Here is a 27,814-nt window from a genome sequence, read left to right on the forward strand (position 1 = left end):
TTTATTTTCAACCACTCATATAAAACTTTATTTTAATCATGATCATTGTCACATCTAGATAAAAAGGAAACAAAAAAAAAGAAATTATAAATATAAATTATAAATAGATTTTAGGAAGAGTGATAGCCAAAGACCACCAACAAAGGATAGAGACACATAAATAAATAAATAAATAATTAATTAATTAAATAAATAAAAATGTATATTGTTTTGGATTCTTTTTATTATTTATTTATTTATTTATTTTGATAAAAATGAAAAGCATGAAGTTCTCACCGACATCTCAATATGCCAAACTTTCATTGTCGGTCTAGAGCATATATCTAGTTGTTGTACCAAAAGTGGGCCAACTTCATGCCAAATTTACACCTTTGCCATTTACTTTTTATTTTATTTTTAAAGACATAACCAACTATAGTCCTATTTAGCATAAAATTTTCCCTAGATTTTCTTTTTTTTATTTAGAAGTAAATAATATATATAGTTAAGTGAAAAGGGATTTTGGTAATTTTAAACCTATCTCATGAATAATTTATTTTTAATAAATCAACTCTAAAACATTTATCTTAATATAGTTAGATTTTCCTTCTATTTTTAGAATTAAATAAAAAAACATTATAATTAAAAAAGAAAAAGAAAAAGGGTATTTTGGGAATTTAAAACCAAATGATATTTGGATTTATATAGTCAAATTTACATTTTTTTTATTTAACAATATATATATATATATATAATTAAGAAAAATAAAAGGGTATTTTGGGAATTTTAAGTCACTAATCTCATGAACTGAGACAGTCTATAAACATACTATTAAACTTTAATACTTTGTATTTCAATTGCGCACTGTCTCCACTTCACATGTGAAAAGGAGCTCTCTTTCTCTCTCTCTAGGCTTCATCTCTCTCTCTCTTTGCATTGCGGTGGAGCTCAGATCCAAGGCTGTCATCTTGCTTAATCTAAGCAATGAAGATGGATCAGAGTTTATCTTCATCTACAGCATGGAGATCTACCGGAAAGTTGGGATCTTTGGCAATCTTTGCTGTGTTTTTCCTCATTGCCAATCTGAACTCAGTGGGTGAGTTCGTGGTAGCTTGTTTGTGGATTTATTCATCGCCATTGATCCAAAATTTGATCTTTTATTTGTTTTGGTTGTTGCTTGGTTTTGGGATTTTTGGTTGTTTTGGGATTAATGGAATCGCTGTCTTTGGTGTTGATGAATTCGTTTTGAGCTAGAAATTTTTTGTTGGTTTTTAGGGATCTGTGGTTTGATTGATGAATGGTTGTGTTTTTGTTCTTCTAGGCTGCACTTGTTTTTCAAAATTTGATGTCCTTATTGATATTCTGGCTTGGATCATCAAAGATTTTGTTTGTGAATGAATATATTGTTTGCATGACTGGAAGATGTTACAATTTTGATATTCAGAGCTAGGATTAGAATGGAGAAGAGTTTGCCCTCAATCCATTGATTTGAATCTTAAAATTATGGGAGTTTTAGATGATGGAATCAGTCTGGTATAGATTCATAAAAGATGATACTTTGGATTGGTGCTTAATTCCATAAAGGATGAAACTTGATAGTTATTGCATTGTTTCCGATTAGATTCTCTGAATGTTTCTAATTTTCTATTAGCAGGATCAGTTTCTAAATCGATTATCAAATATCTTGGAAGGGAATTGTGTTTCTGAGGTGGCTTTCTCTTTGCATTTGCAGAGGCTTATGATTCACTTGATCCAAATGGGAACATAACAATCAAATGGGATATCATGCAGTGGACTCCTGATGGATATGTTGTAAGTGCATAATACTAAGGATAACACTGAGGAAATGATGTATAAGTTATAGTTTTCATATCTATTAATGTGCTTTAGCTGATGACTAACTAAAGATTTTTGTAATGATGTTTTTCAGGCTGTTGTTACCATGTTCAATTTTCAGCAATATCGACATATCCAAACACCAGGATGGACTCTAGGATGGACATGGGCAAAGAAGGAAGTCATCTGGTCCATGGTTGGGGCTCAAACTACCGAGCAGGGAGATTGCTCGAAATATAAAGCAAACATCCCACATTGTTGTAAGAAGGACCCTTCGGTTGTCGACCTACTGCCGGGAACTCCATATAACATGCAAATTGCTAATTGCTGCAAAGGAGGAGTAATCAACTCATGGGTTCAAGATCCGGCCAATGCTGCAGCCTCATTCCAGGTTAGTGTCGGTGCTGCTGGAACCACCAACAAGACAGTCCGTGTGCCCAAAAACTTCACACTCAAAGCTCCGGGTCCTGGGTATACATGTGGAATTGCGAAGGTTGGGAAACCGACTAAATTCACAACAGCAGATGGAAGGAGGACAACCCAAGCTTTGAGTAAGTTTCTAGAGATTAAAAGATTTGATGCTTATGTTATTGAATGCATCTTTTTTCCTTAATATATTCATCCTTTTGCAGTGAGCTGGAATGTTACCTGTACATATTCCCAATTCCTCGCCCTGAAAACCCCGACATGTTGTGTATCCCTATCGTCTTTCTACAATGACACAATTGTCAACTGCCCAACATGCACATGCGGTTGCCAAAATAATATAACTCAACCAGGAAGCTGTGTGGAGTGAGTTTTCCATTACTCATATTCTCCAATCTTTATTTTGTGCTGTCTGTATTTTTTGGAGCTGATCTCCTATATTCTATAATAACAGGGGAGATTCGCCATATTTAGCTTCTGCGATCAATGGCCCCGGAAAGTCCACCTATGCGCCTTTGGTACAATGCACTTCTCATATGTGCCCGATAAGAGTCCATTGGCATGTCAAACTCAATTACAAGGAATATTGGCGGGTGAAGATCACAATAACCAATTTCAATTACCGGATGAACTACACACAGTGGAACTTGGTTGTCCAGCACCCTAACTTTGACAACCTTACTCAAATCTTCAGCTTCAACTATAAATCATTAACTCCCTATCAAGCTATAAGTAAGTAATATCTAGATGGGGTTTTCCTTTAATGTTCTATTTGTGTTGCATGACTAACAAATCATCCTTTGCTTTTCTAGATGATACTGCAATGTTATGGGGAGTCAAGTATTACAACGATTTGCTCATGGAAGCTGGACCTTATGGCAATGCACAATCAGAGCTTCTATTCCAGAAAGACCAATCGACTTTCACTTTCGATAAAGGGTGGGCCTTTCCAAGACGTGTATATTTCAACGGTGACAATTGCGTCATGCCGCCTCCTGATGCTTATCCTTGGCTACCAAATTCTACTCCTCTCTCGATGACCCCCTTGCTTCTTCCTACCATACTCTTTTGGGCAGTTTTGGGATGTCTGCTGTCTTATGTCTAATAGAAGGTGGTGAATTCTCTGAAAATTTTGAGTTTGGTGATGTCAACAAGAATTTACAAACGCCTCAGGAAACTGTTTTGTTTTCTCAAGCTCATTGATGCATCTTGTAAGTTATGATCAGACTTCTTCCTACTAAAGCAGGTGTGTTGTACCCAAACTCATACAAGGATGTATTCACTATGATCTTCTACATGTTGTTGATCTGAAATTAGTGTCATTTAAGTGCTTCTCTAGTTTTGTTGTATTCTATTGTATTGTCATTATGTTTATCTTAAAGTGTAGCTTCGTGGATATGTTAATGCCCTTGTAATAAGATTCTGAAATAGAAATGCTTGCAGTTGTTATACCATTCATGTGTCATTGTTTTTTCTTCTTCTTCTTCTGGGGGTTTGGCTATAAGAAACAAATGACTAATGATAAACGTTCTTACACTTCGGCAAACATAGATAACGGCTTGAAGTATTGAATAACTCAAAGTGTTACACCAAGAATTCACTTATCTACATAGTCAAAAATTTCAAAGTAGTATCTTTGCTGATAAAGCTTCTTACCACATAACCATGAGAGCCAACAAGAATGCAGAGATGAGGAATGAAGGTAACGCGGTTTGAGCTCGCAGAGTGGCAGCATTAGGCAGGTAAGGGTATGAATCTGGTGGTGGTAGCATGCACTCATCTCCATTGAAGTATACCTTCCGAGGAAAAGCCCATCCTTGCTTGAAGGTGAAGGTATTTGGATCCTTCCTGAGCAGCACCTCCGATTGCACGTTCCCGAATGGTCCTGCCTCCATGAGTAAGTCATTGTAGTACTTCATTCCATAGAACATGCCCGTGTCATCTGCAATGTGTTGTATTCTAGTTCATGCCTTCAATTTTGTGAAAACTTTACTCAAATTTGTGAATGAACTTACTGATGGATTGATACGGAATAAGAGGCTTGTAATCAAAACTGAAGACTTCGGTGACATTGTTGAGATTGGGATGCTGAGCCACCAGTGTCCATTGTGTGTAATTCAACCTGTAGTTGAAGTTGGTGACAGCGATCTTGGCACGCCAGTAGTCCTTGTAGTTAAGCTTGACATGCCAATGTACTCGAATTGGACACATGTGGCGAGTGCATTGCAGCAGCGGTGCGTTGTCCTTCCTTGGCGTATTGATTCCCACTGTGCTCAGCAGGTTCGAGTCGCTACTGCAATGATAAATCATCCGCCAATCCGTCATCGATCTATTATTTTCGTAAACAAATGCATGCAAATTCTAATTGTTTGAGGCTATACCTGATGCAATTCTTGTGCTGGCAGCCACAGGCACAGGAGGGACAAGGGGTGATGGTCTCGTTGTAGAAAGATGAGAAGGAAACACAGCAGCTTGGATTCTTAGAAGCCAAGAATTGTGAGTATGTGCATGTTACATTCCAGGTCACTGCAATCAGATAATTGTATCAGAAGTTAAGAACTCAAGAATTCACTGAAGAAACAGAATTATGAGAAGTTGAGAACATAATGAAAGGCTTACTAAGAGCTTGTGTTTTCCGGCGATGATCAGGTGTGAAGAAAGTGGTGGATGGGACGATCTTAGCTGGCCCACAAGTATAACCAGGGCCAGGACCGAGCAGGGTGAAGTTCTTTGGTAGCTTGACAGTCTTGTTCGTTGTGCCAGCAAGACCAACACTAACCTGAAAGCCTGAGACTGAACCCGCAGGATCGGTGCCATAAGCTGCCACCACCCCTCCCTTGCAGCAATTCTGAAACTGCTGGTTATAGGGGACTCCGGGCAACAGATCAACGATTGTTGGAGTTCTCTTGCAGCAATGCGGAATATTACCTTTAAACTTGGAACAATCTCCTTGCTCAGTAGCCTGCGCGCCAACCATCGACCAGATGACCTCTTTCTTTGCCCAGGTCCAGCCTAATTGCCATCCCGGGCTCATGATATGCCGATACATTTGGAAGTTGTTCATCGTCACTGCAGCCTACCATCATTTCCGAGTTACAAATGTAAATTTTTTCTCGAAGATTCAAAGACATCAATGGAGAAAAACACTCACCACATAACCATCTGCAGTCCAAGACATTACATCCCACTTGAGTGTAATGTTTCCATTTGGATCCAATGGATCATAAGCCACTGTGTTCATTCCAAATCATCAGAAATGTTGCAGAAAAAGAAAATAATCAAAATCATCAGAAAGAAGAAGAAGAACCTGCATGAAAGAACATCAAAGAAACCAAGAAAACACAGAGAATGAATCCATTGTTCATCAGAGTGGCCATGATTCATCAACAGAAAATCACCAACAAGGTTCTGCAATGGCAGAGAAGCAGTGAATGAGTTGTGGATCTTAAAGAAGAAACCAGTGATGCCTCACCAACTTGTTGTTGTGCTGCCACCTTCCACAATATACAACTCTCCATCATACTCTGCTTCTCTGAATTTCTTCAATACTAATTCTTGTATTCTGAAGCAATGTGGTTGGTGGGAAGAGAGAAAGGGACGCGGGAAATTTGAATATAACTTCCCAACGGTCACCAGAGTTGTTGAAATGGACTTTTGAACATCAATCAACTAAAATGCAGCCTTCCTTCAGATTTTTTTCCCCTTTTTTTTTTTCTGATAATTCTCCATTTCTTATATATGAAATTCAACTACATAGTTTTTTTTTTTTTGTTTATTTTATCTATTATAAGTTATGAATGTGAGTTAAGGAAGTAAGCTGTCTCTATCTGAAGATTGCTTGTCAACTGAGATCATATGCTTTGAAATATTCCCAAACTTTTATTATCAGCTTCATCCAGCCTGGTTTTCTGGTGTTGGTGTTGTTCTATCCTCTTGATTCTCTATTGAAATATCTATTATTATAGCAAAGTGAGTGTTTATATATTTTAAATCAGCATCCATATTTTAGAAAGAAGTCGAACTCTTGATCTCTCGCATCGGAATTGATGACACTATCACTCGCTGTAGTGATGGTAAAATAAGTTTTTAGTTGTTAAGAATTTTTTTCTTCTTTTTGATTTAATAAATAGATTGTTTAAAATCCGGTATTATCAGGAATTTGGACTTTCATGAATTTTTTTTGGTTATATTGTCAATTTTTATTGTTGATATGTAACATTATACTTATATGGTATATAATGTACCATTTATTATGCAATTTCATTGTTAAATTTTTATTTAAATTATTAATTTGGCAAAAAAAATTTAAAATAAAAAAATTAAAGTCACATGATAAACACTAAACCCAATGATCCATGTTAGTAATTAAAATGATATAATTTTGGATATCAACTTAAACATATTCTTTTTGTTAATTTTTTAAAAATCCTTAATAGAGCTAAAGAATTATATATATATATATATATATATATATGAAAATATTCAAGAAAAAGTATGAGAAAAAAATCTCCTAAAAATAATTATGGGGATGAAAGAAATAAAAAAAAACAAGAGAAAAAAAAATCTAAACACAGGGAAACAAAATATGAAAAAATTAATTAATTAAAAAATTAAAAATTAATTAAAAATCAAAATTTTTTATTTTCGCCAAAAAAATATCTTTAAAAAAAAAAAAAATTCCCTTTTGTGTCATGAATGGAAGCTGCACCAGTCTACTTCTCTTTCTCTATATCACTCTCTAAAATGGTTTTTCTACAGACTTTGTTTCTACTCATCCTTTCTCTGGATTTTCATGGAGTTGCAGCTTCTTGCTCTAATGGAAAATGCAAAGTTTGCATCTTTTTAATGTATCAGTCTTTTCATGCTTCAATTTCATAGTTTTGAACTCATTCTCTTTTCTCTGGTTCAGCTTCTTGATGAGTGTTCAACAAACAAAGATTGTGCTGCTGGTTTGTACTGCTTCTCCTGCTCATTTGGTTTCTCAGGCTCTCGCTGCATCCGTTCCTCAGTTTCAAACCCATTCAAGCTTCTGGTACTCTTCTTCTTCTTTACTGTCAGTGTTATTGATAAAAAGGTTGAAACTTTAATGGCTACATCATCACTTGGTCCACCATTTGTGAATCTATATTAATATTCTTCAGATTGATTTTTATATTAGTACTAATTTGTGGAAGACTTTGCTGCGTTGTTTTATCAGAATAACTCATTGCCATTCAACAGCTATGCTTATCTCACAACACACAACTCTTATGCCATTGATAATGAGCCATCTCATACCCCGTTTCCGCGTATTACCTTCTCAAACCAAGAGGATTCTGTTACTGAGCAGCTGAATGTAAAACAAAAAGAAAATCTCTAACTGTTGTGTTTTAATGTTTGCTGATTTTGCTTTTCTAGTGTTTGATTTAACTTGGTTTATTTTCCAATGTTTAGAATGGGTGCTAGAGCCTTGATGTTGGATGCTTATGACTTTGATGGGGATGTATGGTTCTGCCATTCATTTGGAGGGATATGCTTTGAGATTACTGCATTTGTGAGTGTAAATTGTTGATCTTCTTCCGATTTAATAATGGCTAACAAGAGTCTGATAGCATTTTAAAAAATGCAGAGTGCGGCAATAGATACTATGAGGGAGATTGAAACCTTCTTGTCAATGAATCCAACTGAAATAGTCACATTGATACTAGAAGATTATGTTCAAGCTCCAAATGGATTGACTAAAGTTTTTAATGAATCTGGGTTGTTGAATTACTGGTTTCCGGTTTCAGAAATGCCTAGAAATGGTGAGGACTGGCCTCTGATTAGTGATATGGTTGCTAAGAATCACCGTCTAATTGTCTTCACTTCTATGGCTTCGAAACAAGAGACAGAAGGCATTGCTTATCAGTGGAATTACATGGTTGAAAACCAATGTAAGAGAATAAAATTTCTTTAAAATTGTGTTGTTTTGATGGGTAAACATACTGTGACCAATTTGCAGATGGCAATGGTGGAATGTACTCTGGATTGTGCTCTAACCGTGTCGAATCTGCGCCTTTAAATGATAAGAACAAGTCTCTTGTTTTTATTAATTACTTTCCGACATTACCCAATAACTATGAGGCATGCGAGCAGAACTCGGCAGAGCTCATGAACATGCTCCAAACATGTTACCACAAAGCCGGAAACCGGTGGGCGAATTTCCTGGCTGTTGATTTCTATAAGGTACTCTACTTGCTTTAATGTTTTCTATACAATTGAATTTGTAACAATCTAGAAATTATGCAGAGAAGTAATGGGGGAGGAGCATTTCAAGCAACAGATATGGTTAATGGCAAACACTTGTGTGGTTGTGATGACATTCATACATGTCTGGTAATGAGAATTTATACTGTATTATGAACTCTTTGAAGTCAATCAATATCTGATTTTCTTTTTCTATATTTGTTTTTTCAGCCTAACTCTACATCTAGAGCTTGCACAGCTATGAGATCAAATGGAAGGAAGTTCTTCATATATGAGAAGTAATCAGTTAGGAGATCATTCATACAATTTGCAGAAATCTTAGTGCTAATCAGTCCATTTCTGACAGAAAGAACTGTTTATAATTAACAGAATTCTTGATCCAAATTTGGATTTTTTTTTTATTTTTTTTTATTCATATCTAATTTAGAGTGGTAATCAGGTAAGCAATTTGACAAAACGATCAAACACTTGATTTAGTTCAAATTTTGGCTCTGTTTCAGTTGACAGTGCTTGGGTACTTGCACAATGTCCAGGTGGGTGACCATGTTCCAACTCACATGCTTCCAAGTTTCATTATTGAGAGGCTTTTTCTATCCTTGCTTATCTACTTTTGTGCTGCATGCACTCATTTAATATTATATATAAGTAGTATATCTTTCTTATCATGCATTGCATGCAAAAGATTCTGCAAATATTCACTCATGCATGAACACAATATATATGTGAATTGTCTCCCGCTGAATTGTTGGGAAGTTCAGAAGGATGATAATGGTGTGGCAGTGGTGGTGATTGTTCTTGGTCTAGGACTTGGTTGTTGGCTTCTTTGCAGTGCCTTGTTGAGATTGAAGGGACTCCCTCCAGGCACTATGGGATTGCCTTTGTTTGGTGAGACCTCTGAGTTCTTGAGAGGTGGTCCTAGTTTTCATGAAAAACCAGAGAGCCAGGTGGGATTCATGTTGCCAAAAACCATGCATTCATGTATGTACACTTCTACACTTTATTGTTATCAGCTTTTTGGATATGTCAACAGACATGGGAGTTTGTTTAAGACACACATATTAGGATGTCCTACAGTTGTGTCCATGGATGCAGAGCTCAACCAGTTACTCATGAATGAAGGGAAAGGACTTGTTCCAGGGACCCTCAATCCATGAACACAACGTTTCTGCTGTTCATGGTTCACTTTCACAAGACCATGAGGACTGCCTTTCTTGGCCTAATCAACAATTCAGTGATTTGATACCAATTGTTGCTAAAGATCGATGAATCCATGAGAGCACGTCTTATTAATTGGAATGATAAAGTCATTGATATTCAAGAGAAAATCCAAAGAGGTTGTCTCAAGCTTCTTTGAAATGCATTCTAGTTCTTTGAAGTTTAATTATTACAACTTCCTTTTTCCATTTTCATTTCAGATGTGGCTGATTTCAATCCTGATACTCATTGCTCCTAGTGAGACAATGAAGATGACACAAAGCCAAAGTCAAACAGATGAACAGATCATCAATCTGCTTATCACTCTCATCTACTCGGGCTTCGAAACAGTTTCTACAAACCTCTATGATGGCCGTAAAATTATCAAGCAATCATCCAAAAGTACTAGAAGAGCTTAAGGTACTACACTACTGCTAATCACTCACTCATCTCATCTTATGTTTAATCTATATTTTGCTTGTTTACTCTTCTCTAATGAAAGAAATTCTCCAAGTTTTAGAATGAGCATTTGGAAATCAGAAAAAGAAAGTTGGCTGAAGATGCCATTTGATTGGAATGACTACAAATCTTCACTTGAGTGGTATGTTAATGTATTGAGAGAATATTAATTCTGTTAATCTATATCTGTAAATCACTTAATTTATTCTGATTGTAGGTAATCTTTGAAATTTCCAAGAATTGCTATATATATATATATCTGAATGTTTGTAAAAAATCATTGTTAAGTTTGATCTGAAATGCTTAAATTGTTTATATTAACCAGGTTTCACAATTCCGAAGGGTGGAAAATCTACAAATACACAAGAGAAACAAACTATTTTATCCTGAACCTCTGAGTTTCAATCCATGGAGATGGCTGGTGAGTATCATGTTATAAAAACATGAAACAAACACTAACTTTTCAGTAATCAAGATGTGATTTATCACAAATGCAGGATGGAAATCTTGAGTTTAATCAATACTTCGGTTTTGGTGACTGTGCTCTGTTATATGTCCAGGAAAGGAAATTGGAATTGCAACCATTACTGCTTTTCTGCATTATTTTTGTTACTAGATTCAGGTATTATTCCTTAAAAAAATTCATCAAAAATTAATATTATCGCTCTGAATTTGATTGAATGAATGTTCATGTTGTAGATGGGAAGAAGTTGGAGTGAATGAGATACTGAAATTTCCAATAGTTGAAGCTCCAAATGGAGTGCATATCAAAGTTTGGAGTTACTTCAAATTAGCATGAATCCAGAGAAATCATAGATTTGATTTATGGCCAAGAACCACCTTGATGTTTAATCTTTTTTTCATTCTTGGAATAAATTAAAATTTAAAGTATTTGATATTTTATCTTCTTGGAGAGTTTATACGGGAATCCTGATGTGAATGAAATTAAAAAAAGATCGCCAAAAAGATTCATAACCCAGTAGCATTGACTCTATTGGGACATGCTGTGGAGTATTTAAAAGGTTTCGAGGTCCAATTCCGCAGGACACAGTATTGATAATGAGTCCCTAATTATGGGTTCAGGCTTACAACCCGAACCCACATTACCATGTGAGAGCGGATAGATTGGATGCTCAAGTCTTGGCCCGTGCATATGCCCCTAGCAACACTTGCCGTATTTGTAATAATAATAATAATAATAATAATAATAATAATAAAAGAAGGACAATCATAAGTTTGTGATAGATAGTATTAAAAATTGTCAAGAAACTAGTTAGACTTTTTTTGTTTTCATCATGAGTGTTTATAGACTTTTTTTTTAAAATAAGTTAAATTATAATTTTTATTTTAATGAATGTAAAACTAAGTAAAATCAGTGGACCTCGCACATGTTTTCCATGAATATAAATAATTGATTTCTAAACAAGATACAAACATGAAAAAAATAGAATAAAATAAAGAAACTAATAACTAATAAGTACTAATCCAACCTCAAACATTCATTGCAATAATTAAAGAAGTCATGCACCACAACAAAAAGAAAGAAAAAAAAACAGGTGGAACTAAACCTAATTTGTCAAAGTTCCAGCCTAATTTGCATGTCCTCATCAACAAAACAAAACCCTTACTTCGTATCCACCAATCCATCATTTATGCATATTTATTTTTTTAAAAATAAATAAAATAAATAACCCACTAAATTATATTTTAATAAAAACAATTGCAAAATTAACAAAATACATAATATATAATAAAATTTATCAATGTAACAATCATTAATGACTAAATGAACAAATATAAAATAGCAGACTTTTAATCTAATGTCATTTTTTTTCTACAGATGACCGAAACATAATCGGTGTTGTTTCATAGAAATAAAAGAAAGTATTAATAGGATCAAGTCTTCAAATAAATATTTATTATCATCATCATCGGGTCATGATTAGACCTGTTCAAGAGCTCGGGCTATCCGTCCAAATCCGAAGGCTCGATTGAAAAATGAGAGAGTTTGGACAAATATATAAGGCCCGATGTCCGGCCTTGGATAAAAAAAGAAGCCAATTTTAAAAATGGGCCGGATTTGATTTTCATTGGTAAAAACCCTACTCGGCCCGACTCGATCTGAATTATAAAATATATTTGTTAATTAAGTTTTGTATAAACTTATATAATATATATTTATTGTTGATTGTCATTGATTATAATGGTTTGAATTTTATTGTTGTAATTGTATAAATATTTGCATTTGGTATTTTAATTTTTAAGTGTTTTGTTGAATAATATTTGGTGATATTGACATATTAATATTATTGTTAAGCTTTTTTTATAACTTATATATTATTTGATGAAAACCTTATTTGGGCGGGCTTGGGTGGGCCTTAGGTAGAGGTCATTAAATCTGAGATGCAGTGTTTCAAAACCCGATGTTGTTAAAAGCTTTCAGATTTTAGAATTACTGATCAAAATCCAGGCCCAAATGTACGACATGAGTCTAATCATGATCAACATCATCATTTGTTTGTTATAATATTAATTTTATTGATCAATATATAAAAATTATAAAAAAATTAAATATGTTTCAAATTTATTGATTAAAACATTAATAGAAATTAAAGAAAAGGAGAGAGAGAAAAGTTTGAAAGTTGAAAAGTTTGGCAGACGTAAACTTGAGGGAGTCCAACTGGCAGTTTGCATGTTCTTGAGAAGATGATGCTTTTCATGGGCCCATTTGCACTTCACGTCCAGCTTGAAGATTCCACCACCTTTTCCAATACACCATACCACTACATTTCAACAACACCTTGACTTTTATATATATATATATATTCGACCATAAAATAATATTATTTATATTCTACAAAATTAGATCAAATTCATTAAATACATTTACTTATGGTTTGAATGTTTATAACTAAAAGAGAATGATTTTTTGTTTTACTGGCACAAAAATTTTTTTTGCAAAAAATTAGTATTTTTATTAAAGAGATAAGTTTAAGTTTTAATTCATTGAGAATAAAACATTAACTTCATTAATGTGTATGTTTTTGTCGTGATTTATCAAATTTTAAAAAAATAATAATAAAAAACAAATTTAAATAATTTAATATATAATTTATGAATTATTTATGTGTTGAAAAAAAATTAAACCATAAGAAGTTATTGTAGTTATTTTACCTTTTAATGCAACCCATACCAAAATGAGGGAAAACAGTGAATTTTACAAAAAATGCATTAATATTTTTAAAAATATATAAGAATTTTAATAAATTAAAATATAAAAAAGAATGAATAATAAAGAACAATAGTAGCATGACTCAATTAAAAAATTAATTTACGAAACAACATCCCTATTCACTGTGATTTGGTTCCCAGATCAGATCTAAACCAAATACTTTTCATATTAAGAAGCAATTGACCAAAAAAATCATGAACCCTAACCCTAATTTCAGCCCTAAAATTATAATAAACTAATCTAAAGATTAAACCGGCTCGTTTTTGAGTGAACCCAACCGAACCGAACCGAACCAACTGTCAAGACATCCCGAACCGAGCCGGCGCGTTCAACGTGGCGACCTCATGCAGCTCACGTGATCTTTCCCAACTCACGCTTTTAGATCCGCGCTCCAAAGTACGGGTACGTCACCCACCGTCCGATCAATCAACAGTTTCTCTCTGGATCTCGTTGAAGAAACCGTGCGTTGTAATAATCCCGGTCTTTAAGGCGATGTTTCGGTCCAAATGGGAAACGCTTCTCGCCGATAAGCTCACCGCCGGTGAGTTTACTCCCATCTTTACCATCCCCTCTTATCCATTAAAATAAATAAATAAATAAATAAGATCATTTTAAAAAAAAAGTCCAATTAATTTCCTTTCATACTCCAAAAAAAAATTATTACATATATTTAATATATCCAAAATCAAAATTAAAAAGATGGTAAAAAGATTTATCTACAAAAATAGATAAATATAAGCAATAGCTATAGAGAGAAAATTAATAGTGGATTGGACATTTTTAAAAAAATTATATATGTAATTAATTAAATTTTCGGAAATAAAAAGAAAAAGGAATGTTTCGACATGGGGAACGCGATTCTCAAAAGTGGAGGGAACAGAGCTACAAGGGTCACACAAACGTCGGTGATTCTGAGGTTTGAAAATTAATAGAGAATTCAGAATTGGACATTTTTAAAAAGTATATATATAATTAATTAAATTTTCGGAATTTTTTTTTTTAAAAAAAGAAGCAATATTTTTACATGGGAAACGCGATTTTCAAGAGTGGGGGAAACGGGCTTACAAGGGCCACACAAACATCGGTGACTCTGAGGTTTGAACGGGTCGGTCGACTCGTTCTAACACGGTGGACCCTGCACGTGATGACACGTGCCGAGCCTTTGCTATATATACCCTTCCATTTCTTATTTCCACTCCATAGATAGATCTCTGAAAACTCTCACCTTTTCTTCTCTATAGCTCCATCTCTTCTTCTTCTTCTTCTTCGCTCTTAGATCTCGCGGAGCTTGTCGGCAATGGCGTCGTCGGTTCCTAGCACGCCGCTTCTGAAGGATGAGCTCGATATCGTTATCCCCACAATCAGGAACCTTGACTTCCTTGAGATGTGGAGGCCTTACTTTCAGCCCTACCACTTGATCATCGTCCAGGATGGAGATCCTTCCAGGACTATCAAGGTTCCTGATGGTTTTGATTACGAGCTCTACAATCGCAACGATATCAACCGCATCCTTGGCCCTAAGGCCTCCTGCATCTCCTTTAAGGACTCTGCTTGCCGGTGCTTCGGGTACATGGTGTCTAAGAAGAAGTATATCTTTACCATTGACGATGACTGCTTCGTAAGTCTCTGATCTATGCTTTTTTTCATTTGTGAATTTTTTATTTTTTTTCTTGGTTTTGGGGGAATTTTGGTGGAAAGATCGGGAGAAAGGTGAAATTTTGGGGAATTTTCGTTCTGCTGGTTTGGAAAAGAAAGATCGTCTTTTGTGGGAGATTTTTATTTTTTATTTTGTTGGTTTTGCATTGTTTTGGCTGTTAAATTTTTCCTCTTTTTTGTTTGAATTGTTTTCGTGTTCTTAGGAGAGCGATCCAGTGAAAGAAAGTTCTTTATATATATATATATATATATATATATATATATATATATATATATATATATATATATGAATTCTATATAAAATTGCTGAATTGTGTAACCTTTTTTGGTTGAGATTTTCTCTATCAGATCTACTTAGTTGACCGAACTCCAGCCATTTCTCTTTTGTTTTTGTCTCTCTCTTATAAATCTCGGATGGTGGTTCGAGTTGGGCGGATGTGGGCCTTAATCTTCTCTTCTAATCATTATAAAGACTTGTTGATCTAAAATTAATTATCTTTTGTGAATATGGTCACATCTGAGATCCTCTTGTCTTACTTTGCATTTCTGATTGTGTTGTTAGGCTGCTAAATCACTCACACACATGTTCAGTTACCTTATCATAAAGATTTGTTTTTCTTTTTGCATGCATGAGTTAAGTCTCAGCTTCAGTTTGTAGTTGGTATGAGGTTTGGTTTCAGTTGTAACTATAGTTGAACTGTTTTGCTTTCCACTTTAGTTGGAAGAGAGTTGTGCTGCTGATTTCAGTCATCTTGATGTCTAACTGATCTTTTACTGTTTACTCATTTGCATTCACAAAATGTTCATGATTTTTGTGTACCAAGCTTTTGCTTCTGTTGTCTAACCATCTGTTATCTAATTGCCTTTCCTAACTGTTATCAAAGAGAATTCAAATGCATATAGAGGTTGAAAGGTAGTAACAATCAAGATGGTACCAAGTGTTTGCTTAATTATATTAAGTTTAAATGATTGCAGGTTTGAGTTTGCATCTCTTGGTTTCTAACTTAGGTGGGTGATTGTTTATGATTACTTGAAAATCCTTGTGGTTGACTATGAGGTGTGTTTGTTTTTGCATTGCTGATGCATGTAGTCTGAATTTCACAAATTTAAATTCTTGAGTTGAAATTTATAGAGCTCTCATTTTGCAATGTATTGTCACTATGATCAGAATGCAGATGCTTCTGTTGCACAATGAATTTCTTGCTATTCTTAGAGTAATGTATTTGTATTTCTGTTTAGGATAGTTGGATTAGATTTGTCTCTCTGAGCTTTTTGTGACAATGGCATGGTTTATGGACAGGTCGCCAAGGATCCCTCTGGCAAAGAGATCAATGCTCTTGCGCAACACATTAAGAATCTGCTTTCCCCCTCCACTCCTTTCTTCTTCAACACTTTGTACGATCCTTACCGAGAGGGCACAGACTTCGTTCGTGGCTACCCTTTCAGCCTAAGAGAAGGCGTTTCCACTGCAGTCTCCCATGGTCTTTGGCTCAACATCCCTGATTATGATGCTCCCACACAGCTCGTCAAGCCTATGGAAAGGAACACCAGGTATAAGATCCTTATTATTTTACACTCTATAAGACAACACAGCTAAAACACCCTGGTCTGTTTTCAGGTATGTCGATGCGGTTCTTACCATTCCCAAAGGAACTCTCTTCCCCATGTGTGGGATGAATCTTGCATTCGACCGAGAGCTGATTGGCCCTGCCATGTACTTTGGCCTTATGGGTGATGGCCAACCAATTGGCCGATACGATGATATGTGGGCTGGATGGTGCACCAAGGTTAATTTTCTTAGTATTTTTTTTTTCTTCATATCATCAACAATATGTTATCCAGTTCCATAAATGTTAAAAATGTTTGAACTTTTGACATGTTACCAGGTTATCTGTGATCATTTGGGACTTGGAGTGAAGACAGGTTTACCATACATCTGGCACAGCAAGGCAAGCAACCCATTTGTGAACCTGAAGAAGGAATACAATGGCATATTCTGGCAGGAAGAACTCATCCCCTTCTTCCAATCTGCAACTCTCACTAAGGACTGCACCACTGTTCAGAAATGCTACATTGAGCTCTCAAAACAGGTAAAGGCAAAGCTCGGTAAAATCGACCCTTACTTCAACAAGCTGTCCGAGGCCATGGTTACATGGATTGAAGCCTGGGATGAACTGAACCCGTCCTCCTCGGCCTCTGCCGAAGTCGCCAATGGCCCGGCCAAGGCAAAATAAGTAGGAAGAGATTTCACTTGCTGCTATTAGTAGTCTTTGATTGTCTTGCATTTGATTACCATACAAATTTGTATTTGTTAGTGATTTTCGAACTTTGTTCTACTCCTCATTAGATGTTGACTCTGTTCCTTCTTCTCTGAATTACTACTACTCCATGAGCTTCTCTTTTCATGCAGAGAGGCTTGAGTGATGATTTCTTGGTAATTTTTTCGGTATTTTGAATGAGTTCAACCTTTTATTTATGAGGTGACAATAAATCCATCTTTTGCGTTTGATAATGAGAGTGTTATGTTCTTGGATTGTTTTTCATTGCTTTAATTGTTTTATCTGTTGAATTACATGCATATATGAATGTATATAATAAAGGAATATTCTTTTGATATTTTAGAAGGCCGGCTTCTTGTAATGCCATCAAAGAGACTTTGGCCAGCAAGCATGAAAATATTTAATTCAATGTTTTTATTTAACTGTTTTTCTTGTGATGATCATCAATGAAAAAAAATAATAAAAAAAAATAATAAGCTTTTGTATGTTTGTTAATGTTTGTTTTATGTATTGATATTTTATTGTTTATTTCCGTTATATATATATATATATATTCCTTATAAGCATAACCTTAAGGCCAAGTTGGATATATAGGATTTTGTTAGCTCAATTAGCTGATAAAAAAAATACATCTTGCAAATAATAAATCAAAAAATAAAAATTCCAAATGATAAATTTAATCAATAAATGCTTAACAGGTAAATCATTCAGATTAAATAAATCAAAAAATATTCATTTATAAATGTTTAAAGGCTGAATTAAATAATTTATTTTTCTTGAATTATATCAATAACATATTTTAAATAATGAGAGATATTTCATTAATAAATAAAATATAACAAATAGAGCATGGAGGAGCATGGAGTCTGTCAAACAACAAAGTAAAATTTAAATTTGTGATTACCTATTAATTATTTAGTTCAAATTTATTATAATTTCAAATGTTTAAGTTAGAATAGAAAATAGGTTAACTTTATGTAGAAAAAAAAAACATTATATATCAAATAAAAATAATAGAGTTAAATTATTTCAACTTCTTATATATTTGTCTTTCATTGTTGGTTTCCTCAAATATCTTATTATTTATATAAAAGAATTTAAAAACTTTAGGTTAAAAATTAAGACAAAGAAATGTGATAGTTACCAGTGTGTAAAATAATGCAATAGTTTCACCACCAAACCTAATTTTCATGACTTCCAACACAAATGGTGTGCAAAATAAATTATAATATAAATTATTATTATTATTATTATTATTATTATTATTTGGGAAAAATCCAAGCTTACATAAGACATATGCAAGTATATTAATTTAGGCTAATTACTAATTTGTGCAAAAAAAATGATTTTTTTTTTTTATCTATTTTCGTGTGAATCTTTGAATACAAATATCCTGAGGTTTGATAAAATATTGTGGCCTATGTCATTAATCAACAACCGAAATTACTCACTCTCTATCATTTAATGAAGGATAAGTATAGTTTAACTGCCACCATTAATATAATCAACATTGGAGAATAATTAATAATAGATAAATTTTATTTAAGGGTTTAGTGTTGTTATTGGTTAGAGACTTGACTATAAACACTTTCTTGTTTAATTGAAAAAATGAAAATGATTAAAGAAAGAAAATGAGAGGAATGAAGCAAATAATAATAATAATAATAACAATAAAGAAGGTACTCAGGGAAAAGAATTCAAAAATTAAAAGTTGTTCCATTCCATTTTTGACATATATTTAATTAAATAGATTTAAAGTAAAACTCTAAAAAATCATCAAAAAAGAAACTTGTTTAATTGTTTATATACTAATATAAACAAGAGTATTTAAAAATGTAAATTTATAAAAATTAATTTCTTTATAAATAATCAATGAGCATCATCTGGTGATAATATGTTTTTGTCACATAAGAGTTGAAACACAATTTATAAAACATTATAACAAATATGGTTTGAGCATAAATATTATTAAGATTTATTATTCCAAAGGGAATTCGACCGAAACCCTTCTAACTGTAAGTAACAAATACATATAAAATATATTTATTATAATTTATAATTTAACCAGGCTATTATTCATATTCCTCGTATAAAACTTCAAACATAACATATCTAAACTTTTAGAGAATCAGGCGAAATAAGCTTCAGGGCTTAATCGTGGAATGGGCCGGGCCAGTAAAGGAACGGCCCGTTGCAAAGTAAGCCCAAAGTCTTCATCCATGTTCAAAGTCTCAGGAGTAAGCCCATCAGGCAAGGCCCAATTAAACCCATGCACTAAGCTAGCCACCACCAACGGCACCATCCTCAACCCCAACCTCATTCCGGCGCATATCCGGCGACCGGCGCCGAACGGAATAAACTCAAAGTGACTCCCCTTCAAGTCCACGTCAGCATGGTTCCCTCCAGGGAGAAACCGACTCGGCTCAAACTCAAGTGGGTTAGACCAGACAACCGGGTCACGAGATATGGACCAAATGTTGACGAGGATGGTGGAACCTTGTGGGATGTGAAAGCCGCCAACTTCGCACGGCTCGGAGCCGACGTGAGGGAGTGAAAGAGGAGTAGATGGGTGGAGCCTAAACGTCTCCTTAATGATGGCTTGCATGAGTGGAAGATTAGCCAAGTCTAGCTCCGACACGAGCCGGTCTCTCCCGACCACCGAATCCAACTCCTTCTGAGCCGCCGCGAGGATGTCCGGGTGGCGCAAGAGCTCAGCCAACCCCCACTCCACCGTGCTAGACGTCGTGTCCGTTCCCGCTTGGAATAAGTCCTGCCATGCATCATGCATGCATGCACGTATAATTAAACATCATAATTATTAACAATATCAAACATATTGTATATATATATATAGTGATTACAGACTGACCATGAGCAAGGCCTTGATGTTGGTATCAGTGAGTTTGACTTCTTCATCATTGTTATCATGATCCTCCTTCAATCTTAAAAGCACACTTAAGAGATCTCCATGTCCACCTTCCTTGTTATGATCCTCTATGATCTTGTTCAAGAAATCATCATACCATTTATGGATTTTCTTCATCCTAGACACCACACCATGCACGTCCAGTGGTTTAAGCCATGGGACGAAGTCACCGACGTTGAATGATCCGGAGAGCTTCATGAGTTCCACCACCAAATCCTTAAACTCTCCATTATCCTCATCATCAAACACTTTTCTCCCTAGCATGGCTTTTGACAGTGCGTTTGTCACACATATATTTATCTCCTTTCCTACTTCCACGTCAACCTTTTCAGCTCGCCGGAGTCCGGTTACTAGTAGGGTTACCTCGTTTTCTCTAACATGCCGGAGTTCGTCTAAGACTTTAGGTGAGAAGAGGTGGAGAGAACACAAGCGGCGGAACATGCGCCAGTGGGGACCGTAAGGGGCGAAGACTAGGTCTTGGTAGTTGTAAGCAACGTGCTCGGCGCCGGAGTTGGGTGGCCGGCTGGAGAAGTTGGCGTCATGAGTGCGGAGGAAGTGTGATGCCACGTCAGCTGAGGATGCGACGATGGCGGTGACGGAGCCGAGCCTGAGCCGGAAGAGAGGACCATAAGTTTTGGAGAGGTTGTGTAGGGTTTGGTGTGGTTTAGAGCCCAGTTGAAGAAGGTTGCCTAGGATTGGCCAAGCTCTTGGCCCTGGTGGTAATGGATGTTGGTGAGCTTTGTTCTTGTTCTTGTTGTTGTTAGCAATGGAGAAGATGATGATGAAGAAGAGGAAAGAGATGAGAAGGGTGGTAATGATGAGGAGAAAAGAAGCCATGGATTACTTGGTTTGCTTTTGGATTGAATTGAATTGGGATATTAGATGTAGTATATATATATATGGAAATGGTAAGTTAGGTACATCCCTAAAATTACTATTCTCTAAGTAACATATATTGTTTATTATTCATAATTATTGTATGATAAAATAAACTCTTTTTGCACTGTTTATGATAATCACAACCATCGAATTATCATCCGATAGCTACTGTGAACATCCCTACATTTGAAATAAAATCTATGGATGTTTTTTGATTAACCGCTTTCACTTTTGTTTTTAATTGAATGATACCAGTTCTGTAGGTTGAGCATTTGTATGCTTTTTGAAAGTAATGGTTCAAATCTCAAACTCACAACTCAGCTTTTAGGTTGAGTATTCGTATATTTTTTTGAAGATGGTGATTCAAATCTCAAACTCAAAACTCACGTAAGCTAAATCCATAAGTGAGGTAAATATTAGTACTTGATTTGATTTATTCATCATATAAAAAATAATAATTTAAATAGGTTGGAAATTTGAATTGGATTGAGGTTTTTTTTTCATCTTAATTGGACTATAACTGATCAAGAGAAATAAAACAAAATTGATTTTTGGGTAGTGGTATTTCATTGTTGAAATTAACATGGTGATCAATGATAGGGCATTTCATTAGAAAATATAAATAAATAATCTATAAATGGATCAGAGTTAGGTGAGAATCGTGAGAATCGTGAGATATATGATAGATGTATATGAAGAAATTAATGTTATTTCATCGTTGCATGGTTTATTAATTTTTATAATTACATATATAATTATTTTTAGATTTCACTTGTTTTTATATTCTTGTCCTTTCTCACTGTAAATAATTAATTTAATTATTTATTTTGATGAAGTATATATTTGTGCCTTAAATATATTTATCAAAGATATTAATATAAATGTGGATATTCTATTTGAAAACTCAGATGAAAATTAAACATATATATATATATATATCAAAAAAATATATTAAAAAATGGTTGTCATGCATTGATGCTAACGCGTCACTTGTCTATCTTATTATTATGAATATAATGAATATATCATTTTATTAAATGAATAAATCGTTTTCATAAGAAACCCATTTTAGTGGGAATGCCCATCTCAAATTTCTCAATGATGTATGCATTTCTGATTTCAAGCTTTGAAATTTAGATGATGACATCTTCACTAGACTGGGCATCTCACCAACCATTTATTAGGGGGTTACATATATATATATATATATATATACTGTATACTTTGTAAATAAAAAATAAAAATCATATTTTTGTCAAACATAAGCATGTGTTATTGTTATTATTATATTTTCAATTTGACTCAAAATATGTAATTTTACTTTTTTTGGAGAAAGTCTTGCAAGCAACATGTATATTATGTCAGAATTCTATTTTATGAGAAAACAAATGTTGGACTCAGTAAAACCTTTTTATTTTTTTACTAAAGCTATATATAAAAAAAAATAAAGTTATTCATAATTTTATAAATAAACAAGTAAATATGCATATCATGATCAAGCGGTACATATTTATTTTTATTAAAAAAAATCAATCGGTACAGAAAAAATATCAGAATTTATAATAAAAAAATTAATCGTCAAACACGCCAAAAATTTTATGATCATATATCTATTTTTTTCTCCTTTCTTCTACTTTTGATAAAGTATAATACAAATCTTAATCACTTCCTTGTTTTTTATTCAACCAAACCCTTAATTTTAATTTATTTATATTTCTTATTTTCAAACCTAACTGCCTTTCATCCATTAAACCTAACAACACTACACTGATATCCACTTTAATTTAGAAAAAAACATTGATAATTAAAAATTGACCCATATCTTTAGAACATAGACAAGGCTATCGACATGCTGATTTCATCATTTCTCCTTATCTAAAATAGAACTATTTAATTCATTTGTCTGTATAACTAATTTATATCTAAATTATTTAAAATTAATTACTGTATTAGTTACTCAAGATCAAACAAACTTATTACCTCATCATGTTCTCTAATCTAGATGCCACACATCATCCAAGCATATGATAATTGTAGTTTGTTACATTATCTAGATGCCACACATCATCGGAGCATGTGTTGTTGTTATTATTATTATTATTATTATTATTATTATTATTATTATTATTATTTCAATTGATTCATGTAATTTTATTTTTGGAGAAAGGCTTGCAAGTAACATATATTGTTTCAGAATTCTATTTTATAAAAACAAACGTTGGACCGGACTCAATAAAACTTTTGATTTTTTTTAATAAAGTTATATATAAAAGAAAATAAGGTTATTTGGAAATTTAAAAATAAACAAGTAAATATGTATATCATAATCAAGTGGTACATGTCTACTTTTATTAAAATAAAAAATAAAAAAAAAAGAATCAAGTGGTACAAGAAAAAAAATCAGAATTTATAATGAAAAAATTAATTGTCAAAGCACGCAATAATTTTATGATCATATATCTATTTTTTTCTCCTCTCTTGTACTTTTAATAAAGTTGAATATAAATCATAGTCACTTCTTTGTTTTTTATTCAACCAAACTCTTAATTTTCATTACTTTATATTTATTATTTTCAAACTTAACTGCCTTTCACCCATTAAGTCTAACAACACTACACTATATCCACTTTTAAGTTAGAAAAAAAAAACATTAATAAATAAAAACTTATCTTTATCTTTAGAACTTTTTAATTCATCAGTCTGTATAACCAATTTAAATCCAAATTATTTAAAATTAATTACTGTATTAATTACTCGAGATCAAACAAATTTATTACATGATCATGTTCTCTAATCTAGATGCCACAATCATCTCAGCTGATGATAATTGTAGTTTATTACATTATAAAATAATATCTTAAACTAAAATTATAAAAATTAAGTTATAAGTAAATCCAAGAAAGCCGAACTACAATTTTTTTTTTTTAAAGAGCTACATAGTAGCTATAACAAAACGCACAAACTTAACAAACAAAATCTAATTGTTAGTGCAACCGCACTATTTAATTGGCATAATTTGACACTAAGGCAAGATTACGTGCTAATTATGGTGACAAAGCATAATTGATGACGTGAAAAGCATTGTGACATGGTAAGGAGACTTGGCTTGCAAGACAAAACATCTTGAAAATCTTGGTGGAGCTATTTTTAGTATGTCTATAACTTGGAGGAAAATATCTTGAATATCTTGGTGGAGTTATTCTTGGTAACATGTCACAACTTGAAGACAAGATCATATATATCAATACCATATTTAAGTGATTTGATTGAAGACTAAATATGGATGAAGCTATTGAAGATATCATTTGAAGAATCCTTGATGAAGATTGATTGAACTCTATTAAGGGCAAGATTTGAGAACCAAACTTCGGTGAATTGAAGATCAAGTTTAGAGAATCTTTGAAGACCAAACTTGGAAGGTTGAAGACTAAGTTTGGCAAGTTCCACGAAGACGCACAAGGACGTGCGCCCCTTGCGAGGGAGTACGTGATGAAGAACTGAGGAGGTAGGTTAGTTGCCGCCTTACCGACAGTCGGGATCGGGAGATTTGGCTGAATCGACTCGGACTAAGCATGACCGGGAGATTGATGAGTCTTGAGGTCGTCCACAACGTAACCAGAACTCAGTCAAGTCAGCAGTCAGGGCCATGTTGCAACTTATGTTACAACAAGAGTTGCAACAATTAATTTATGAAGTTTTTTAAATTAGTAGTCGCGGAGATTCTAAAAGAGGTATGTGCTATATTTGCGACGTTGAGGCATCTATATAAACTACCTTGCTCGTAGATTGTAAGTGCGACAATTTAGAGAGGGTAGTGATTTTTGTTTGTGAGCGTTGAGTGACAAATATTTGTACTCGTGTATTTTCACCTTTTTTTAGTGGATTGTTTATCTCCGGGCTTGGCCCCCCCAGACGTAGGCGGGTGGACACCAAACTGGGTTACCAACGTCATGTGTCTCCTTCTTGTTTGGTTTGTGTATGCTTGTATGAGTATTTGAGTGTTCTCTAAAACCCACAAATCACACCGGTAGAACTAACACTAATGAAACGCAAAGCTTCATAAGCCAACACGGGAGATCACGCTTTTGATGGAATAAAGAAATCTGAGGAGAGCGATCGCCCAACACAACATTCCAGTCTCCCTGGAATAATTACTCTAAAGACGGTAGATTCAGTAGAAGTTATTAAGTCATGATCATAGACAAAACAACATCTTTATCTTGGCAACATTAAAGTGGAGATCAATTGTCTAAAGTGGCACAAACAACATGAGCATCATGAGTCTTCGCCTAAGTCCATAATAGAGTTGGTAGGCTTACCCACACGGGCCACACTAGTGGAAAAATTAATGAAGTTTAGACTGCATTTCATAGCAAAGATGAAGCTATAGGGGAGATCAGAAAGGGAGCCATTGGCCGATCACCCTGCATTGTTTTTAATAAATTGGTATATATATATATATATATATGATATAAACAAATTATGTATTTTTAAGAAATATTAATAAAAATCTACTGTTTTGCCATCCTTAACTTTTTAGTTACGCTATAATTTTAACTAAAACCTAAACAATTTGTCTATTTTGCCTCCATAGAAAAATTACTAATTTTACCCTTGTTTGATAGTCGAAAAAGAGACATCAAATTTGAATTTTTTTACACTGCATTACAAAAAATTAAACAATAAACATATAAATAATTTTAATAACTAAAAATTTGAGTGTTGTAACAATTATCAAAAATATGTTTGTTCCGCTTAAGCTAAATATTCCAAAAAAATAGTCATGTAAAGAAATACTGAGACATCCCTAGTATAAGGATCTAGATAGAGCATTTAATTAGTTCAAAACTTCTCTATAAGGTTGAGATAGTTAGAAAGGTCAAATATGTGTGTAAAAGAATTTCATATTCAAGTCAAATAATCCATCATTCTAGTAGCTGTGTGATATATAACATGCATGATGATGGTATAGTAGAAAAATGATCATAACCCTTCTTGCCAAAGTTATATAAGATCAGAATTTTGTTATTCCTGTTGAGAAGCAGGATTTAAAGATAGAACCTTTCTCAAAAAAACTAATTGCAATGGGCCCCTAAGACCATCACAGAGGTAGCCATTAAAAAACTAAACCAAGAAATGGTAATAATTAATGACAAGGCTCCAAATTTTAGGTCTAGTACTCAAGCCATTGACCGGGTCTTTCTCATTGAACACCGCTGAGACAAAACAGAAGTATATATGGGGAGCTAGTTGCCCATAAAGGCAAAGAGAGGTTGAAGAAACTAAAGATCATATCTCAAATGGATGTGGAAGACTGTGACACATGGAAAAGAACATCCCACTAGAAATTCTAAAGGCCTTTACCATTGAGTTAATGATCATTCCTGAAGAAAAGCAGAAACACCATCACAAATATAAGGAAGAATATAATGCCGAAAGGTGGGTTCAATTGATATTGCTTCAAAAAATAAAAGGTATGTATGAATGTAAAGCAACTAAGTTTCTCAAACGGTTATGAATATATTCAAATACTTTGTATTGACTCATTAATACTGTCATAAACCCTGGTCTCTACTAAAGACTTAAACAAAACAAGCTTCGTGGGATAACAATGGGTTGGGCTGGCTACCAAGCAAACAAGCCCAAACTCAAGGTCCATGTTCAAAATCTCAGCAGTAAGCCCATCAGGCAACCTCTTGGGCAGGTGGCAATGGAGAAGAAGATGATGATGAAGAGGCCGCTAATGGTGGTGATTCTGAGGAACAGAGAAGCCATTGTTGGTTTGTGTTTGAACTTTGGATTGGATAAATATATATACATATATATATATATAGGATTTGGTAGAGAGTTAAGTTACATATATAGTTTGGTGATGAGGATTAAGTTGTTAGTTTGCTAAGAAAAGTGAATTACTTAATCAAGTTATAACAGAGGAAGGTTGTGCTCATTAGTTCCCCATGCTAGTCTTCAATGTGTTTCTTTTTTTTTTATTTGTTTTACCACTTTATTCTTCTGGTTTAACTCATCTCCTGTACATAGGTTGCTATCTCCACATTAATAAAATATGTAATATATGATATTAAGGATTTCTCGTGGAATATAAGTCTCCATTGTAGCATGCAATTAATTTATAAGTAAACACTTCTAAATATAAAGAGACGTGTGGAAGAGAGAGTGAAACAATAACTGAAATAATAAGGTTTATATGTATTTAGTGGGTATTTATTTATTTATTAAACTTAGAAGATGAGAAGTGCAAATCACTTTAGACTGTTAATTTTTATGTTTGATCCAACAATGGTAGCTCAATTAATGTGAAAGAGTATTGATATACATCCCATATGAAAACACCGTTTATCAATATATATATATATATATTCATTGATTTGTTATCTATAAATGTGCGTGGATGACTGATACTCGTGTGTGTATTATAGTCTAACATATATAATGGCATACATACATATTAACATATAAGCATTTGAACTCTTTATTTATTATTCTTTATAAGTTTTCTGTTTGCAAGAAAAAAACGAAACTTTTTGTTTAGGTTTAATTATTCACGAATGCGAGTTTGACATAACTGTAGCAGTGACAAGTGAGTGAGGCCGCCTCACTTCCAACAACTTCATTTTCTAGAAAAGATAATATTCATCCATTAATTCAATGGAGAACTTTTTCTTTTTTTTTTTTTTTTCTTTTTCTGGTTTCATTTGTGTGGTA

The 27,814-nt window shown here is 33.8% G+C and overlaps 5 protein-coding genes and 1 pseudogene across 5 annotated transcripts; 4 read left to right on the forward strand and 2 right to left on the reverse strand.

The window, feature by feature from the left end:
* The first annotated feature begins 833 nt into the window (after positions 1–833).
* On the forward strand, positions 834–3,695 carry LOC120274677 (COBRA-like protein 1). Its single transcript, XM_039281206.1, has 6 exons — positions 834–1,075; positions 1,712–1,791; positions 1,910–2,366; positions 2,448–2,607; positions 2,696–2,973; positions 3,054–3,695. Exons 1-6 carry the CDS (start codon positions 964–966, stop codon positions 3,344–3,346), a joined length of 1,380 nt encoding a protein of 459 aa, XP_039137140.1. The 5' UTR covers positions 834–963; the 3' UTR covers positions 3,347–3,695.
* Positions 3,696–3,757: 62 nt separating this feature from the next.
* Positions 3,758–5,696, reverse strand: LOC120274678 (COBRA-like protein 4). The gene is made up of 6 exons (XM_039281207.1): positions 5,549–5,696; positions 5,393–5,472; positions 4,861–5,317; positions 4,623–4,767; positions 4,257–4,534; positions 3,758–4,183 (listed from the first exon to the last, which is right to left on the reverse strand). The coding sequence occupies exons 1-6, from the start codon at positions 5,616–5,618 to the stop codon at positions 3,894–3,896; spliced, it is 1,320 nt and encodes a 439-aa protein (XP_039137141.1). The 5' UTR covers positions 5,619–5,696; the 3' UTR covers positions 3,758–3,893.
* A 1,232-nt stretch (positions 5,697–6,928) lies between these two features.
* On the forward strand, positions 6,929–9,239 carry LOC120274459 (PI-PLC X domain-containing protein At5g67130-like). Its single transcript, XM_039280993.1, has 8 exons — positions 6,929–7,071; positions 7,151–7,273; positions 7,439–7,576; positions 7,679–7,774; positions 7,850–8,153; positions 8,222–8,445; positions 8,509–8,595; positions 8,677–9,239. Exons 1-8 carry the CDS (start codon positions 6,937–6,939, stop codon positions 8,746–8,748), a joined length of 1,179 nt encoding a protein of 392 aa, XP_039136927.1. The 5' UTR covers positions 6,929–6,936; the 3' UTR covers positions 8,749–9,239.
* On the forward strand, positions 9,002–11,024 carry LOC120274927 (annotated as a pseudogene).
* Positions 11,025–14,648: 3,624 nt separating this feature from the next.
* LOC120274822 (UDP-arabinopyranose mutase 1) lies at positions 14,649–17,519 on the forward strand. Its single transcript, XM_039281356.1, has 4 exons — positions 14,649–14,969; positions 16,308–16,558; positions 16,626–16,794; positions 16,894–17,519. The coding sequence occupies exons 1-4, from the start codon at positions 14,649–14,651 to the stop codon at positions 17,239–17,241; spliced, it is 1,089 nt and encodes a 362-aa protein (XP_039137290.1). The 3' UTR covers positions 17,242–17,519.
* A 1,726-nt stretch (positions 17,520–19,245) lies between these two features.
* On the reverse strand, positions 19,246–21,061 carry LOC120274992 (flavonoid 3'-monooxygenase CYP75B137-like). Its single transcript, XM_039281517.1, has 2 exons — positions 20,156–21,061; positions 19,246–20,056 (listed from the first exon to the last, which is right to left on the reverse strand). Exons 1-2 carry the CDS (start codon positions 21,047–21,049, stop codon positions 19,415–19,417), a joined length of 1,536 nt encoding a protein of 511 aa, XP_039137451.1. The 5' UTR covers positions 21,050–21,061; the 3' UTR covers positions 19,246–19,414.
* Positions 21,062–27,814: the final 6,753 nt, after the last annotated feature.

The sequence above is a fragment of the Dioscorea cayenensis genome, chromosome 13 (genome assembly GCF_009730915.1).
Source record: "Dioscorea cayenensis subsp. rotundata cultivar TDr96_F1 chromosome 13, TDr96_F1_v2_PseudoChromosome.rev07_lg8_w22 25.fasta, whole genome shotgun sequence".
Taxonomy (NCBI): Eukaryota; Viridiplantae; Streptophyta; class Magnoliopsida; order Dioscoreales; family Dioscoreaceae; genus Dioscorea; species Dioscorea cayenensis.